Raw genomic sequence first — 17,535 nt, 5'->3', positions numbered from 1 at the left:
CTTCAATATCATTAAACATTCCTTGACACTTGATTCACTGCTTTTGGCACACAAAATATGGAGATTGTCTTGTTACATGAATTACCTGTAGGTTATTTAAGCATAATTTGGCTTCTGTGAAAGTACTTGAAGATGCTTCTGTAAAATATTTACACTATAAACACCTAACACAACTATTATTAAACACATCATCAATTCAAACTTCAAAACATATAGGTATACAAAATAAACTATCCAGCAGGATAACAGATAAATATATTTCTCATCTAGAACAGTAATCTCAAAAACATGGCATTAAAGCCTTTATCAATGTATGTATGAGCAGTGATTTGAAAAGGTATATCTTGGCAACTAGGTATAAAGGTATAACTATAAAGGTATAAAAAGGTATAACTTGGCACCAGCCACAAGCAGTAGTGTGAGTAAGAGATAATGGCGGATGGGAGATTTGGAACTTGATTCAACACTGGTGCATGAAATAATGGTCTGCAAAGAGAATGAGATGGAGGGCACTGATAACAAAAATATAGATATTGTTTACCATGAATTTCAAGATTCAAAATAATTTTACAATAACTCTTAACTGGGGGAGAGTTACTTCCCCAAGTGGGATCAAGGTTACCACCACTCTCCAGCAGTAAGAGTGACAGCCCATTACAAGGGCAAGTGTGATCAGGACGCCTCTTGGTCCTGGGAACCTGCTTCTTATACATGAAATAATTCCATGTTTGCCTCCAAGATAATTACTCTCAAGTTTACTGATGCTTGCAATGTTTCTGTTCATTACTGATCAGTATATTTCTGTAATATTCTAGTATCTACTGTAAAATATTCTTAATTTTATTTCAGTGGAGTTTTTAAAACAGAAAAAAAAATTTTTAAAAAACAATTTAGTTTTTTCTATTTTAAAACTAGATCCAAATATGAGTTCTATGATGTGTGTAAGGTATGAGTTAGAACATGGCATGCTGTAAATAGCATGCATTGTTATATTCATATTTAAATGATTTAGTACAATAAGTTTGTAAAATAGCTGGCATTATAGATCTTAGGCAATGACAGGCAAACCTGCTAGTGCCAATGTATTTTATAAGCATGAGATTCCTAAATGATTTCAGTCTGCATAATACTGCAGGACTTTGAAATATCTCTATTAAATGATCACACAATATGCAAAGAAAGTTATATTTGTGTTGCTTGTGCTCACCCAACTCCTCCATTTCAGGTTGAAGAGGCATATACTTACTTGTGATTCATATTCAATTAATGATTAAATATATCAGGCTATATTCTCTCAACTCTCTGATTTTATAAAGAGTTCTTAGTGTTCTATAACTTAGCTACTCTTCTCAACTCTTTGCAGCTCACTAAGAATGGCAATGGTAAGTTTGCTAATTGCTAACCACATTTCATTTTAATATGAATAGTTTTTTCTTCATTTTGTTCTCTATGCAGAAAATATAAGAATATTAAAATAGGAGGTAAAATGATGGGAAGCCATAGGGTCATTCAGTAACAAAATGGACTCAGAGCTTTGGAATTCCTGAGGTGCAAAGGCGAACTCCAAATCTGGAACTTGCCAGGCATTATTTAGATGGCTGGTTTGACATTTAATGAGGGTGTTGTGGCATGGCTACATTTTGTGGGGCTGAATAAATTTCCTGAGGATGAAAAAGAATTTCTTATGTAATCTAATTATTACTTGAGAATTGCATTGTAAATAGAAGCTTAGTGATGCCTTATGTGATTTATCATTAGAGATATCCCTGAAGTTTGGTTCTTCATGATTGACTCTGACTTAACTGTTCAGTTCAGCATATGGCCCATGAAGATATTTACTTTAGGCTGATGATATGCTCTTTAGGCTGATATCTTTTAAGACATTTTACCTTGTATTTACAAGGTAAAATTGTATTTACCCAGCCTACTTCACACCTGTACCAATTTTCAACAGAGTGTAGTGGCAGTGAGCATTGAGCTCGGGCACACTGCCCGGGTGCTGCAGCATGTAACTAAAGAGGGCTTCACCCACGAGTGGAGTGTGTGGGTCAGGGGGGAGAATGATCGCAGCCTCGCTGATATTGTAGAGAAGGTTGTCTTCAATCTACATGAAAGTTTCAAGGGGCCCAAGAGAAGTGAGTTCTTGTCTTTCATCATTTGCAATGCATTTTACCTTCCTGCTGTATAAACCAGTGCCAATTGTGCCATCTGGAGAAGGTGGCTTTATCTTTCATTATGATTGAAATACATTTTATACTTCAGCTATAAGAATGTAGCTGAGTGCAGTTGTGACAATTCAGAGGCTCTTTTTCATCTCTATCAATGCTTTAGTTCCTGTAAAAGAGCTTAGTTAAATGGAATTTTATAATGTTTAACTTTCTTGTATGTATTCACTTGACATAATACAATTTGTCATATTCATACAGTGAGAATTGTACCATGGCCCATTCATCAGTCTTCATTATTTGGTCACCATCTGTTGATCCAGCTATGCACTTTAATCAAGTTCATTGCCATCATTGTTCAGAAATAATTGTAATAAAGAAACAGCTCCTGTCTAAATACCTTCAATGGCACTATCCTCTTTTTGTTCACTTGCAGTGTGCATGTTGTCTTACTGTATTTTTGTTTGCCCTTGCAGCCCTCCAGACGCCTCCTTTCATCATTACTGAGAAGGGGTATGCAGCATTCTATTTTCCTGTGGACGTTTTCTTGAAGAACAAGAAACAAATGAGGTACCTTGATCATTTCCTGTTTTAATTCCTGAACATAATTGTGAATTGATGATGTTAATTTTATACTGTCCTCCTACATAATATATATTAGAAGTTTATTGATGGTGTTCAGATAAATTCATGGGTAGAATAAAGCAGGTTGTCACTGTTGTATGGACAACGCTGCTCATATTTTATGTATTGTTTCCTTTATCTGAATAATGCTGGATGAAAAGTCTGTGAGTTTATATAATTTGTTGGCACGTTTAAACCATGTCACCAATGTGCAGGTTTGAGTATAACCTTGTCCTGCAAGACCTCCAGGCACCGCCTATCACCCTCACCCGCTGCGAACGCCTCACGTTCTACAGCCCACAAGAGGAACTAAAGAAGAAGCTGCTGGCAGCAGGAGGCGTCAGCCTCACACCCTACGCTAGAGCCGCGCCTCTACTTGCCCCTTATTGTTTTTCATACCCAAAACGTATAACTATTGTACATATTTTCATCTTGATTCCCGTTTGATTGTTTTGCGTTGCCTGTACGAATTTCTTGTCTGTAAGGAGAGTGCTGGAAGCGTGTCACGCCGCGGCACTTGATGATGTACCTGAATTCCAATAAACATAACATGCCTTGCCTTTGCCTTCATTTTTCCATGATTTTTCCCCTAAGATATGCCCTCTTGTGCCAATTGGAAAAAAGGCAAATAAAATAACATTAAGAGATAATTCACGATGTAAATGATGGAGACGGGCCCAGTGAACAAAAATGTTGCATTGCTGACTGCTGAGGCAATGAATTTAACCGAAGAATTTATACATATCACATTACCCGTAAACCGAGATTTTAGCTTGATTATTCTAACAGATGGATGATGAGTTGCGCAATTCATGCTCTGCGGGCCGATAGAGTTCACGTTTGACTGGGACTAAATGAGTGGCTTTAATTAATGCCCATTCAAAAAAATTTCAGGAGTTATTGGAGAAGGAATGCCGGCTGACTGGTTATTCTCGCGCAGCGCAGCTCTGTATTCTCTATTGAACGGTATTAAATACATATCTGAATCAACCTCCATTTTGTAGATATCTATCACCAAAAACTAGTTATATACGAGCATACTCTCATATGGAGTATAGTAACTGCTAAAATTAGGGCGTTGTGGAAGGTATGAGGGGAAAAAGACGTCGTAAATTTCTTACCTGCTAGTCCACGCCAGGCGGTACGGTAAAGGGGAGCTCTATGAGGGGCGTGGAATAATACGTGGCCAGTGATCGGCCAAGGCCAATAAGTTCTAGTCATTCATCGGCCAACTGAAAGGCGCCCGTTGCACCGAACTAGGTACCGGCTCAGATATGATTGTATAACCAAGGGCACCTGTAGACTAGTACTATTCAAAAATAGGGTGATGAATAGTTTCTACTGAGCCACAGGGGCAGAGTAGGTTGGGAGCTTGGCCTTATAACGAGTCAGGTGTGACCACATACCAGCCTGACCCGCACGTAGATGAGCTATGGTTGTCTCAATTGCCCAACTTGGGTAAGAGGCCCTCAGTCATGTGCCTAGACCGTCCGTGACCTGAGCAAGGAAGAGACCCCTTACTGATCTTTCTATTTACTGGTGCAATGATGTGCACCAACTAACAGTAATAGCATCCTCTATCGACTTCACCAGCTCTTCTCAGCTCGGGGGTGTGGGCTCACAGTACGTTAGAGGAGGGTGTGGGCTTATCAGACAGCAAGATCTGCCGCTTCGTTTCCAGGTATTCCGCAGTGGCTGTGGATGGACTGGATCAGAAACAGAGCTTTGTTAATTAGTTTATATTTAAAAAAATCATTCAAAAGGTTATTTTGGGCCCAAGTGAGAGCCTCATGTATAGCAAATACATGTAGTTCCGCTTCCGATACTTGTATCTCTGGGCGGAGCTTCCAATTGAGAGAAACTCTCCTGGATGGAATTACCACATGAAGGATGAAGTTGGTAAAAATATTGTTGACAACACTGAATCATGGAGGCAGTGGTGAAATTAAAGGGGAAGCAATAAAATGTGGACAAGAGAGCCAACGCTGCTGAATAATGCTCAGGTATGAGGAACAGTGCCCATTTTCTGGACAGACGTGCCTGGCAAGTGGCAAGGAAGAGTTCATTGGTGGCTGGGCACTCGGGGAGCTGCCGTAGTCTGGAATAGTATTTGCACAATAATTGGTCTCTATGGATTTTATGAGAAGTCATATTCGCTTCAATTGCTAAGCTAATGATTGTAGTTATTTTACTACAGCCTGTAGCGATTCTGATGCTACTGTTTTGGATTACATTCCTCTGGATTGGTGCGATTAAGCAGCAGATGCGTAGAAGGGAGAGACGTAATCAAGTTGCTACGAAGTAAACCTTGTAGAGCTTTAGAAGTTATCAAGTTGCTACGAAATAAACCATGTAGAGCTTTAGAAGTTTATAACGATCAGCACCCCTGTGCCTGTGGGATATGGATTTCAGTAGGTTAAGTACCGGCAAGCAAGATGTTTTCAGCATTTCAATGTGAGGCTTCCAGCTGAGGCAAGGTGCATCAAGCACAACACCAGGTTATCTGCATCTTAGTCTTGCACTCTCACCGAGAAATCCGAGCTATTGGTATACTATTCTGGACAACCGTGAAGATCTAAATAAATTAAACAACGATACAAACTGACGATAATTGTACTCTAGGAGACCAACGATAGAAGCGAAAGGGACGCCTGTCGGAGACCACCACTGCCGTGCTTCCAATGGACTATCATGATCGCTTCCTTGAAGAACGTACCCTACAACACATCCTGCCAACACGCGAAAAAATTTTACACCACCCGGACGGAGCGCACCGGAGCCGTCCGTATCTGTCCCGTGTGTCGAATCAGCCCACGGTCGAACGGCCACGTGTCGTACGACGATAAATTTTGGAACAGAACTATGCTATCTGGAACCTAACCCCAGATGCTGTGAGCTAAAAGTTACGTAATTTAGCGAAGCTGCGGAAGTCACTCGCCGGCGGACGATAGAGTTTGGAACAGAACTATGCTTCCTGAAACCTAACCCCGGATGTTGAGCTAAAAGTGACGGTCTGGTGGTGCACGGCAGGATGCATGCAGTTCCACTGGCGACCTGGGCTGGTTGGTCACAGTCCGTTGTCCGCAAGTTACAATTCGAGTTAAAGTCCGGGTATGAAGTGATGATTCCATGCAACGTTCAGTGGTGCATAACCATTACTTTCTGGGCTATTCGCTTCAGAATATGGTGGCGTAAAGCTCCTAATATTTAAAGCAAGTTGATGTCACGGGCTGGTTACCGACGGATGGCTTAATCCGCGGCTGATTGGTGGTCATCCGGAAATATGCTAGGCGTTCNAAACTGATTAAGAACGTTAGCCATGCCCTCATCAGAGGATATCTTTCGTTGATCTGCTTTCAAATCAGAAATACCGTCCTTTATCTTGCACTTCGAGCTAGCGTACAAAAAGAAGGCTTTCTTGTTCTCTTTTGCATATTTAGCAATATTTTTTAGAGGGTTTTTACTGCGGTGCGACAGCTTTCTTCAGCTCGATTTTGAGCTCTTGCGTATAGGTTATAGTCAGCATCGCTACGAGTCTGTAAGTAACGCTGGTAGGCTTCCTTCTTTGTTTTCAGCTTTGCTAGAACTGTACTGTTCATCCACTGAGTTTTTAGCTCCACCAAGCTTAATTTTAGGTACACACGCATCAACTGCAGACATAACCGTGTCCTTGAGAAATGACCATGACTCGGCCACATTCATGTCCTTAATACAGTTTGAAATATTCACTGCATTCACTGCTTCACGGAGTTTATCATAGTCGCCTTTCGCAAAATTCAAACGCTCACGCTTTCGAGGCGTCTTCTCTGTACAGCACTTTAGACTGAAAAACAACGATTGGTGATGGCTTTTGCCGCAATGGAGCCTCGTGACGAAGCTCATCTAACATTGATTCATCACTAGTAAACACCAGGTCTAGAATATTGGGAGTTTGTTTATTTCTATGATGGGTTGGCTTAGTAACGTGCTGGACTAGGAAGGAGTCTCTCACAGACCCCATGAACAAGGATGCTGGGTGATTCTCATCCCTTGGAGAGGATCCATCTGTCCAGTCTAGCTCTGGATGATTAAAATCACCAACGATCAACGAGTGTGACCTACGGAAAGCCATGCTCGGTAAAAGACTGTTTAGTACTTTATCGTTATCAGAGGAACTGTTTGGTGATCTATACACGACGCCTATGAGGAGGCTATCCTATCTTAGCCTTGAGAGAAAGTTCGCCCCCACACTGATTCTCTAGCTGATTGATGCTCTGCAGATAACTTGATTTGCTGGGCCCCATAAGAGGTTCTAACCCACAAATCTACACCTCTACTGCACTGCTCTTCATTTAAGTTATAAAAACAATCAGAACCTGGCAATTGAAATTCGTTAGGTACAATTTCCCCCCATGATTTTTAGGGAGTGTTTCTGCAATACAAATAATGTCTATGCACTCGTTTTCGATCACAGTTACCAGCTCACTTTTTTTGTTCAAAACAGAATCCGCATTCGTGTAAAAACATTTTAAATCTTTTTCTGCACATTCACTTTGATGCATGCGTTTACTTCTTACATTATTTACAGGCCTGAATCTATGGACATGACTTCTTACTTGTCTACCAGCCCCGCTGACTGACTGTGTGCGGCCGGTGTTATCTTGACATCGTGAGAGTGGTTGACCTAAAGGTGCTTGTACACAAGGATAGTGCTGACGGCTAATAAATCTGGCTAGTGACGGTCGCTTGGTGACTATCCGGCAAGTAAAAAAGCCTGTACACACGAGGAGAGTAGAAGGTGACGCTATCTTCTCGTTCGCGCCCGCCAGTGCGTCGTTAGCAGCCGTCGAGTGAGGTCTGTGAAGATGGATAGTGTGATCACCTCCAACAACTCGAGTCTGTACGTCTTTTTTATACTCTATATTCTAGCCCTTAAAGTATATAGCCCCTCTATATTCTATACTCTATATTCTAGCCCTTAAAAATACAGCGTCGGGATCAACTAAACCCAGACTAATAAGGTCTTCCTTCCGTTTCAGTATACTCTTTTCTCTCTTCATTTTGTTGGAGCAACCATCATGGCAAACATTATTCTTTAATTCATATTTTTGGAACATTTCAAAGAATAATTGAATATCGTCTGAAATCCACTTTGTTGGATTCCTCTTAGAAACATTATCGTTTAAACAAGCCATGATTCACGTGACCCAAGATACTTCACAGGAGCGGTACAGATGCTCTCACCATGGCTGCATCAGCGCTACTAGCCACTTCTCCAGCCAAGATATCAACACATCGTTGTCCCTCTCGGCCGCGCCTCGGGCACTTGCCGGCGCATGCCTCTGAAGCGGCTGAACCCCTATACACGAGGCTAGTATAATACTCAATTATTCAGATTTTTATTCATAGCAAATTAGTTAATTCATAATTAGTAGGTTCCTATTTATGTGTAATCGGTAATTTTATGGTGTTGAATAAAGTAGGTAATATTGAACATAGGTAATATTGAACATGTATTATGAATAGATGTTAAGAATGCTAAGAATGCGGTGCCGTTGTTCGAGACCGTGGGAAAGGTTGTTTACATTGGACGTTGGCTCTCAGCGCGAGGGACATTCCTTTCGAAGGAATTTCGCGTCAGTTCGAGGGTTAGGCGTAACAGTGCGCGATTCTAGCCTATATAAGGATCTCAGAATTGGCGCCAAGGGTTGTTGTTGGTTCTAAGGAGTTGACCGTCGCGCACGTACTGTCTGCAGTTAGCGGGCGTGACGGCTGCGGCCGTGAGGCCGCGGTGTTACCGCTTTCGAACATTGACGGTCGTGAGAAACCCAGACTTATCGAAGCAGCCAAGAGTCCGGCGAACACGTCAAGAAAATCAACATCAACACTATGGCTGCGACTCAGCCGTGAGACAACAAAAATTATCAATAGTACGGTCACTAATTTCATCTGAAGAAGCGGTACGGTCACAAGTCATCTCGACCACAGTACGACAACGGAGTTGTCGTACTGTGTATTGACATAGTTGATGAGTATTTTCATCAACTATGAAGACGAGCACCACCATTCCGAAGTACGGTCATCATAAACTCTACGGTTAGACCGGCCACGAGACATCACTATAGCGCGGGAAATACGGCCAGGAAGAAGGAGCAACTGTTAAGAAGACGCGAGAATACAGCAGCGGTTCGGCCGCTCAACCTACGGCCGCAAAGTGTGCGTGTACAATACGGTCGTTTGCAACGGTCGTACGGCTCAACGGAACAGCAATTGATCAACGTATGAGTCCATTCGTTTATAGATACTACCCGAGTGACGTACTGAATAGTTGAAAAAATAATCGTCAACATCCACCTCATGCCAACTGGTTTGTGCAGTGATAATGTTGCATTGCGCTTATCATCGTTCTACCTAAATCATCGTTATCTCTGAATTTGTTTGTTATTTGCAACCTGTCAGCAAGAGAATCCTATAAACATTCAGCTAAAGAATCAGTTGTGCTGGAAATTAATACAGCTAACAATAGTGCCAGCGAACAGTTTCCCAGGAGACAAGTTAGTAAAGGAATCCCTGGCATTCCCTGGACGTCAACCAAGGTTGCAGAGACGGCGTAGAGACGTAACACGTACGTCATTGAACGTTGGTACGTTATTCGCCGAAGTGTTTTTGGGAGTTATAACTATCTTGTATTAGGGTTCAAATGTACGATTCAGGTTAACCCATTTATTTATCTTAACGGAAAACGATCCGTGCATATTAGGATGTGTTTTTTGCCAAGTTTTTTCCATTAAATGATTAACTTCAGATTCTTTCATTGTGCACCTCATATTACCAGCTAATTTACAACGCAGTGTATAGTAGACTAACGATCATATGGTCAGTACATGCTAGTGGTTCCCCGCTACAGAGTTCTGCTGGCTCACTCGTCCATTCTGCAGGGCACCACCACGATGAACAGTGAAATTTGCCTGTTTCTGAGAGCGATTATAAACATTTCTGTTTCACCTCTGGTGCCTCAGTTGAAACCTTGCCTTAACACCGCTTACAGTTCTTGTGCTTGTGACATTATTAATCGATTGGGTTTTCGTTCCCTTCCTGTTCATTCAGTATCTAGGTTTTTGTATCTTCCGTTTTAAATTTGGTCTTATTTTATATTTAATTTTGTTTTTTGAGTTTTCTTTCTGATGATCTAGCTGGTCTCTAAAACGCGCACTAATAGATAACTTTTCGTCTCTGGCGACCGATCACTGATTGGCCGAGAGATGAAACATTAATTGACTGTATCGTTTTTCAAATTCTCCTCGCATACTTTAATTTGCAAGATGAAAAACGCAAACTCTTGAGGCATGCTTCAATAAGTTATCGCGTGAGAGGCAATTCAGACAATTACAATTTTTGCAGAGACTCAATTTGAGAACTTTTTATCGGATAATATTTTTTTCAGCATTCACACTGCTGGGCTTAAAACATTCAACGCAATAGCTTGCAAAAAAGTCGCACAGCGCTTCATATCGTCCGTTATAAATTCCAGGCACACTTGACCCAATACAATGAAAACTGCGCGGCGCATAAATACTCTGAAAAAATAACACCTGCACAGATGGCTGCATCTCGCGGCTCTATACTAATTGTGATCGTGGCCGAAACACAGGCGGCCGACCATCGAATAAACATTGGCCGTCGATGATCTGATGGTTATTTTCCATAGAAGTTTTTCCGGACAGCAATCATTCCCCGTTAATTGCTATGCAAATGCTCTAAAATATGAAAGCCCTATAGAGTACACTTGCTGACAGACCGTTTCAGGATATTTGTTTATTCATCAGGAACAGAAATAATTCACAGTGGCTAGAATAGATGCGTCAACGTCAATTCTACAATGTCATCAATTCAAACAAAATGCTAAGTTTTCGAAGAGTCAATAACACCGACTGATTCAATTTACCTCGAAGCAGTTGAGTACAACGAAACATTAAGTAACTATCTCCGCATGATGAAAATTACCATTCGTCGAGGCTACTTCCATCATGTTCTACTTGTATCTATCCTTATTGTTATCATTTTTCGCATCAACTTTTCAAAATGGCAAGCCTCTTGCTAATTCAATAGCATTAGCACTAAGTTGACGAGCCAGCTCCCTAATACAGGGTTACATTCCCTACTAGTCACGTATGTCAAATTCTACGATCATCATAAACCGCTTCCTATCTTTAATTATTATTTCGTATTCACAGTTCAACTAGACAATTATATATGTCATTTCTGAGCGTAAATAATTTTTCTTTGACTTAAATTAGTTTAATTAGACGACAACAAATACAGTATCGAAACCGTGTGCGTATAACGATTCGCATGGCAGTCGAAAGTGTCCGCTCGACAGTGAGCTCCGCTATTAATGTCAATGTAATTATTCCTCGTCCTTAATTTTCCTATGCTATTGGAAAAGACTAAATGCTTGTCGCATCAGAGAGACTGCTCCGGAAGAGGTAGAAGTTTGCTGCAGCTTTAGAAGTCAATGAGATGTAATTATTAAATTTTCGCAAACTTTTATCTAAAATAAATCGTATTCAATTTGAACGATTCTGACAAATTCACTTAGATGTCGTACAGTAATTTACGGACGCACACTCGGACGCAAAACCTTGTGTACATTTCTGAGAGCAACATATCGTCACTCTTGTTAATTCATGTTTTTCTGGTAAATAACTTTTAAAATTAATAATGAAACATCACGAGACTGATGAAGTAACATATTAATTAATAAAAAATATCGTTAGTCGAATATGAAGAAAAACATGTTGGTTCTACATGACACAATAGGCGTTTCGGAGCATTCTTTCAAGTTCATTTATCGTGTTACATTGGTCCAGGATAGGAAAAGTTTTACAAATTTTACAGTAGTCATGGGACGAGTTATCGACCTAGTTCATTCATCAATAGATAGGTAGCACCACTGGCATGATTTTTTATAATGTTTGGGTTTAGTTCCATATTTCTTGACCACTCCGAGCCTGCTCCATCTTTGCAATGAGAACGGCGTATGAAATTTATTAACAGCAAACTTCTACTTGAGAAGACAAATTTTAAAAGAGTTACTAAATTATTGTGTGAAAAAATATTATATATTCAGTTGTTTCAAGTATTTTACTACGGTTGTTACATTTGATCTATTAAAACAATGCTATTGACAATTACTTGCATACATTCACCCTGCAGAATTTGGGTAACTTTGACCCAAACATTTCAACAGATCTGGATTATACAAAGTCATTGTAATCGCAATTTTTCACATGTACGCTTCACGTAATCTTTCTGTTTAGACCTTCAGTGATCCGACCGAAGCTTACCTGGAGATAAATTGTCATTCGTAGTTCAAACCTCTTTAGTGGCGAAATACTTCGGTGAGGCTAGTCCTGCAATTTATTAGTCTTTCATTATTGATTCTGATATGATATTCTTTTGGTTAACTTGAATATAAGTTTGCTTATATTTGTTTATCTTGTGTATTAGATAGCTAATATTTCTGATGTCATACATGCAGAAACTATGTTTTCAAGATTACCCAAATAAAACTCCTTGAAACCTGAGTGTCGAAATTTCGCCTAAGCCACTAGGGCTTAACAGTCATTTAGGGGTCTCAATACGACTTTAATTTAAATAAATTAGGTTTGTTTATACATTTATATAGATTGAAAATTGTTTTAATAAAGTATAGTATCTTCGGCGTTGAAGGATAGGCCTGGATATAGGCCTGTCGCCGATTCTTCTGATTTTCTTTCAAGTTAATTATAGTCAATTATAGTCAATTTCACATGAGATGGAGATATTAAAGGCATGAAATAGGGTAATTTCGGGCTAATTTACCGGCACTTATTTATCGCAATGTCTTACTTTGAATCTTCTACTTACTCCAGTCACTCGAATAATAAAACTTTCTCACAAATTGCGGCACAATTCTTGTTGTCACCGACATTTCCTCAATCTATGCATTCGGAAATACACCAAAAAAATAGGTTTTGTTTCCCTGAACAGAGCTTCACATCAACTATGCACCCCGTGTACTCATTACATACAAGGCAAACATGGGGGGACCGTCTTTAGTAAAGGTCTCTGGGCTGGCTTTGTGTCAGTTGTAGTCAAAGAACAAAACTCTTGTCTACTTCAATTAATTGTTGATCGAAATATGCTAAATATTGAGCGATCACAGGAAAAATATTCATAGATAAAAATTATGTTAATTATAAATTTCATGAATTAGACCCCACTTATGAATCAAGTTCATATTTCTATAATAATGGGGGAAAATTTTATGGGGGTACAAATGCTAAACCATTGAAGTTTGGGTTTGAGGAAAGACAAGGTTTCTTGCTCATCAATTAGAGGAGCTGCAGGAAACTTCGAACAGAGTTCTTTTGAGAACTTTTCGCTCAGCCTTGCATGATGTGAGAACTAAGACCAGCACTAAAAGTTTGTTCTTGGTCAGCGCAAACTCAGCGCAAAAGCTGCCTGCTTAGTATATCAGATGAAGTTTTTGCTGAGAAGCAGCTTCAAATCAGCTGGGCTCTTCCAGATAATTCGCGGCAAGTTACGTTATGTTATTAATCTGCTGACATGGCAATGCTGACATGGCTATGCTCGTTTGTGAGAAGGTTAAGGTGTGACTCTATATTCATAACTAAATGAGAAGACTAATCAAAACTATTTTGCAATAGAATCCACCGAAACTACCTGTTGACAGAATTTTAATTGTTATCAGTTTTCAACGAATTTTAATTTTTAGCCAAGGTTAACCCATTTATTTATCTTAACGGAAAACGATCCGTGCAAATTAGGATGTGTTTTTTGCCAAGTTTTTTCCATTAAATTATTAACTTCAGATTCTTTCATTGTGCACCTCATATTACCAGCTAATTTACAACGCAATGTATAGTAGACTAACGATCATATGGTCAGTACATGGTAGTGGTTCCCCGCTACAATAGTATAAGGTACTTAAATTATTTGCACTTGTGAAAAAACTGAACGACAACTTCTGAAATTCAAACAGTATTTTTGTCGTTGTAAAATAAATGTATTGCTGCTGTGGGGAAAATGACAGTTATTAACATTATATGTATTTCCGTAAAGACTGAAATGACACTCATGAAATTCAAACAGTAGTTTTGCCGTTGAAAAAAAAAATAAACTACTGTGTTTGGGGAAATTTAAAAAAACCATTATCAAAGTTGTTCCTTTTATGTTTCAGAAACGACTGAACGAACATTCTCGAATTTCGTAGAGTATATTTCCCGTTGTAAAATATATAAACTGATGAGTCGGGTGAAAATTTTCAAGTTGAATAAAATTCAGAGACACGCAAAAGTATTGGATATATTACAGTTTTCTTTATATCTCAAGTTAAAGTGCAAGATTTTACGTAATATTTGGTTAGTATATTGCTAAAGGTACTAGAAACATTATATAGAAAGGATACTGAAAAGTAAGCCCTGTTTAGATTTTATTCAACAATATATAAAAATTAACCCTTGCATGTTAAAACACATGTACCCAAAAGTTTGGGTACATGTTCAAAAATGAACAAAAATAACTTTTTAAAGGTAATCAAAATTCGCTTTTCACTTTAGACGTTCCACTAATCTCATATCGTTATCTAATTGGCCATCAGAGCAGTTTGCCATTGTTTACAAGATTTCGTGTTCCGGTGAAAATATTATTCAGCTTCATCTTTAAATTCTATTTAAAATGGCTAAAACTCGAGAGTTGTCGCCAGATGTGCTTCAAAAGATTATAGATTGTCACAAGAAAGAGTAGGGGTATCGAATAATATTCAGGAGCTTGATCTATCATTAAGTACAATTGGAAATATCTTCAGAAAACAATCATGATGTGATTAGGAATAGGAATAGGAATAAATTTTACATAAAATTAGGGATTGATGATTAGACATAAACTCGGGATTTCGAGGGAGGAGCTCGAACCGCCTAGCTAGAGCGCTTGCGCGAGACCGGCGGAGTATTTAAGAGAGAGAGCGGGCTAAAATAAAAAATTTTACGAAAAATGACCCCACATCCACAAAAATTAGAATTTCAAAAAACGTATACGCAATTTTATAGATATGGTCTTTACGCATCGAATGATATGTCTCTCAATGTTGTAGCTCGAAAATCCTAGGAGGAGATAGATTTCTTGAGGACCCCCTTTTTTGCCGTTTTCTATGAATTTCACATTTTTTATCAATTTTTTTTGGAAAATTGACACAAACAAAAAAGTCTTAGACTTTTGTTTTACATATGTGTACCAAGTTTCAAAGAAATCCGTCCGTAAATGAAAAAGTTAGTTTTTGACCCAGACGCTTCCCTTAAACTCTGGGAATTCACTTAGTTTTCTCGCAGCCGGGGGAGGTTCATCCTCCGGAAAAACTTTTTTGTTTACGGACGGATCACTCTGAAACTTGGTACACATATCTAAAACAGAATTCTAAGACATTTTTGTTCGTGTAATTTTTTCGGTAAAATTGATAGAAAACGTGAAATTCATAGAAAACGAACAAAAAAGGGGGTACTGAAGGAATCTATCTCCTCCTATTGTTTTGAAGCTACAACAATGAGACATATACCATTCTATTCGTAAAGACCATACCAATCGAGTAACGAAGCCCGATTTTTTATTTTTGCCTTAGTTTTTTTTTACGCATTTAAATTTTACGCATTTCATTTTTTCTCATTTCCTCATCCCCCCATTTTGAATCCAAACTATGCACAAATCTAAAAGAGGGATTCGTTACTCGATAGGTATGGTCTTTACGAATAGAATGGTATATGTCGCATCGCTGTAGCTCTAAAACTCTAGGAGATAGGTTTTCCGTGACAAAAAGCTGAACTTTTCAGGACAGCGCGACAAAGTTCCGAGCGCCTTGAAATAGTCACTCAATGTAGCATAGAGACCAAACTACAGGCTTCTGTAGCTTAATTCCACTCAATGATGCTAGCAGCGACTTGCAGTACACCTCGCCGTACGAAGCGAACAGGGTGACTGAGCCTTGATGCCAGATACACCTATATATGTAGTCTCATCGAGTTAATTACCTCCCATCTATTTAGTGAAGGAACTCCATCCCCCGCCCCCCTTTAAAGAGCAGCCGTGTACGTAAAAACTCGCGTACATGGATCGCAGTGGTATCGTTGAAAAGCTCAGAATGTCAGCTTTAAGATGAGACTAAGCACGTAACTGCAGCACAACTCAAGTAGAAACTATATTTAAAATGCTCAGCAGCTAATTACCTTGTATCGAATTAGTGAAGGAACTCCCCCACCCGCCCCCCTTTAAAGAGCCGTCATGTAAGTAAAAATTCACGTACAGGGATCGCAATGGTACCGTTCGATAGGGCAGAATGTCAGCTTTTAAGATGATACTAAAAACTGAAGATACCAAATCCGAAAATTTTAGGGTGAACCTCCCCCTTAAGCACGTGTCCGACCTGGGCTGTATCCTGCACAGTTACCAGCAGCGGTCTACAGGCGGTAGCGTCTTTCGATCGCAGTCTCTTGCATCTTGTTATATTCACAACGACTTTAAGTGCCTTGGCACAGCAATCAGTAATAAACTCAGCATCTGGAGCATTGCTTTCGGGAACGTTAAACCAAACAAGATTAAGTCTTCTTCTCTCTCTATCTAGCAGTTCACGAGTGCTCTCGTTGGCGAGATCAGAGATGACATCTTTGCGGCCTTTACTTCTGTGTTATCGCTATTTCTGTTTTGTGCAGAAGATCTTTCATTTCCACCAGCTCGTTTCGTAACGAGTGTAATTTGTTACGCAACAAGTTCAATTCTTTCTTGTGATTCTTTTCCATTTCGGCTCTCTTTTTCAACTCCTGTTTGACGGTTTCCTCCATTTCGGCCTTAAAGACAGAAAACATAGAAGAGCACTTTTCTGCCACCATTTATTCGCTTTTTTTACCGCGCTAGGTGCAGGTTGTTGGCAGTCCTGGCAATGCCAGTGTACAGTCTTGTTTCTGCGAATAACCGAGCAGTCTGTTTTGCTTAACTTTGCACAATTGCAGATGATATCCCCGCAACGATCACAGATCACTGTAGCGTCATTGAAGTTAATCGAAACCAGCTTGCAAAATTTACAAATTTCCTCTCGCTCATTTTGCGATTTGATCTTCGCAAAATGACAGCTATAAACTGGCGACGTCTAAATGCTGGATAAAAGTAGACCATAGTAACGCGCTCTGATGAATATAAATGAGAGGCATAACACTGATGTTTTTTCCCCTACCCATGCACGCCTAACTACTTTAGCGTTCAGCGCTCTACGGAAAAACTAAGAGAACAAAAATCTGGCAACGTTAGCAGAAGTTTATGTGAATGAATAGCTTTGTTGTTGATTAGGTAAGATCGGTTTCGAATCGACAAAATTTTGCGTGATAAACGAGCTAGAACTTAGCGTTTAGCGTGCTTTGTTAAACTAAAATAACATAACATAACATAGTGATATCGGCGCTGCAGTGTAGGCCTTTTTTTTTTCTTTAGTTGGAATTTATGGGAGCCTCTGAAGACTGGTTCAATGCGGCCCCATGTCAGAACAGTTGAAGGAACTTGACTGAATTATGGTTTCTTGTACAAAATTGGGTGTCTTGAAAAAAAACTCAAGATTTCTCAATGGCTGATGGGCTACAGAAAGATGCCACCAAAGTGGAGACCACACCGGGGCGGAGAGCACCACTCCAGGGCAGAAAGCCCCACTCCAGGGCAGATAGCCCCA

General features: G+C 39.6%; 1 protein-coding gene across 1 annotated transcript; it reads left to right on the top strand.

Annotated features, from left to right (window-relative positions):
• The first annotated feature begins 1,373 nt into the window (after window positions 1-1,373).
• LOC108668169 (protein AF-9-like) lies at window positions 1,374-4,886 on the top strand. The gene is made up of 5 exons (XM_018155336.1): window positions 1,374-1,382; window positions 1,955-2,135; window positions 2,642-2,678; window positions 3,005-3,128; window positions 4,824-4,886. The coding sequence occupies exons 1-5, from the start codon at window positions 1,374-1,376 to the stop codon at window positions 4,884-4,886; spliced, it is 414 nt and encodes a 137-aa protein (XP_018010825.1).
• The last annotated feature ends 12,649 nt before the right edge of the window (window positions 4,887-17,535 follow it).

This window comes from Hyalella azteca, unplaced genomic scaffold, assembly GCF_000764305.2.
Source record: "Hyalella azteca isolate HAZT.00-mixed unplaced genomic scaffold, Hazt_2.0.2 contig4700, whole genome shotgun sequence".
NCBI lineage: Eukaryota > Metazoa > Arthropoda > Malacostraca > Amphipoda > Hyalellidae > Hyalella > Hyalella azteca.
This window is presented reverse-complemented; position numbering and strand designations above follow the sequence as displayed.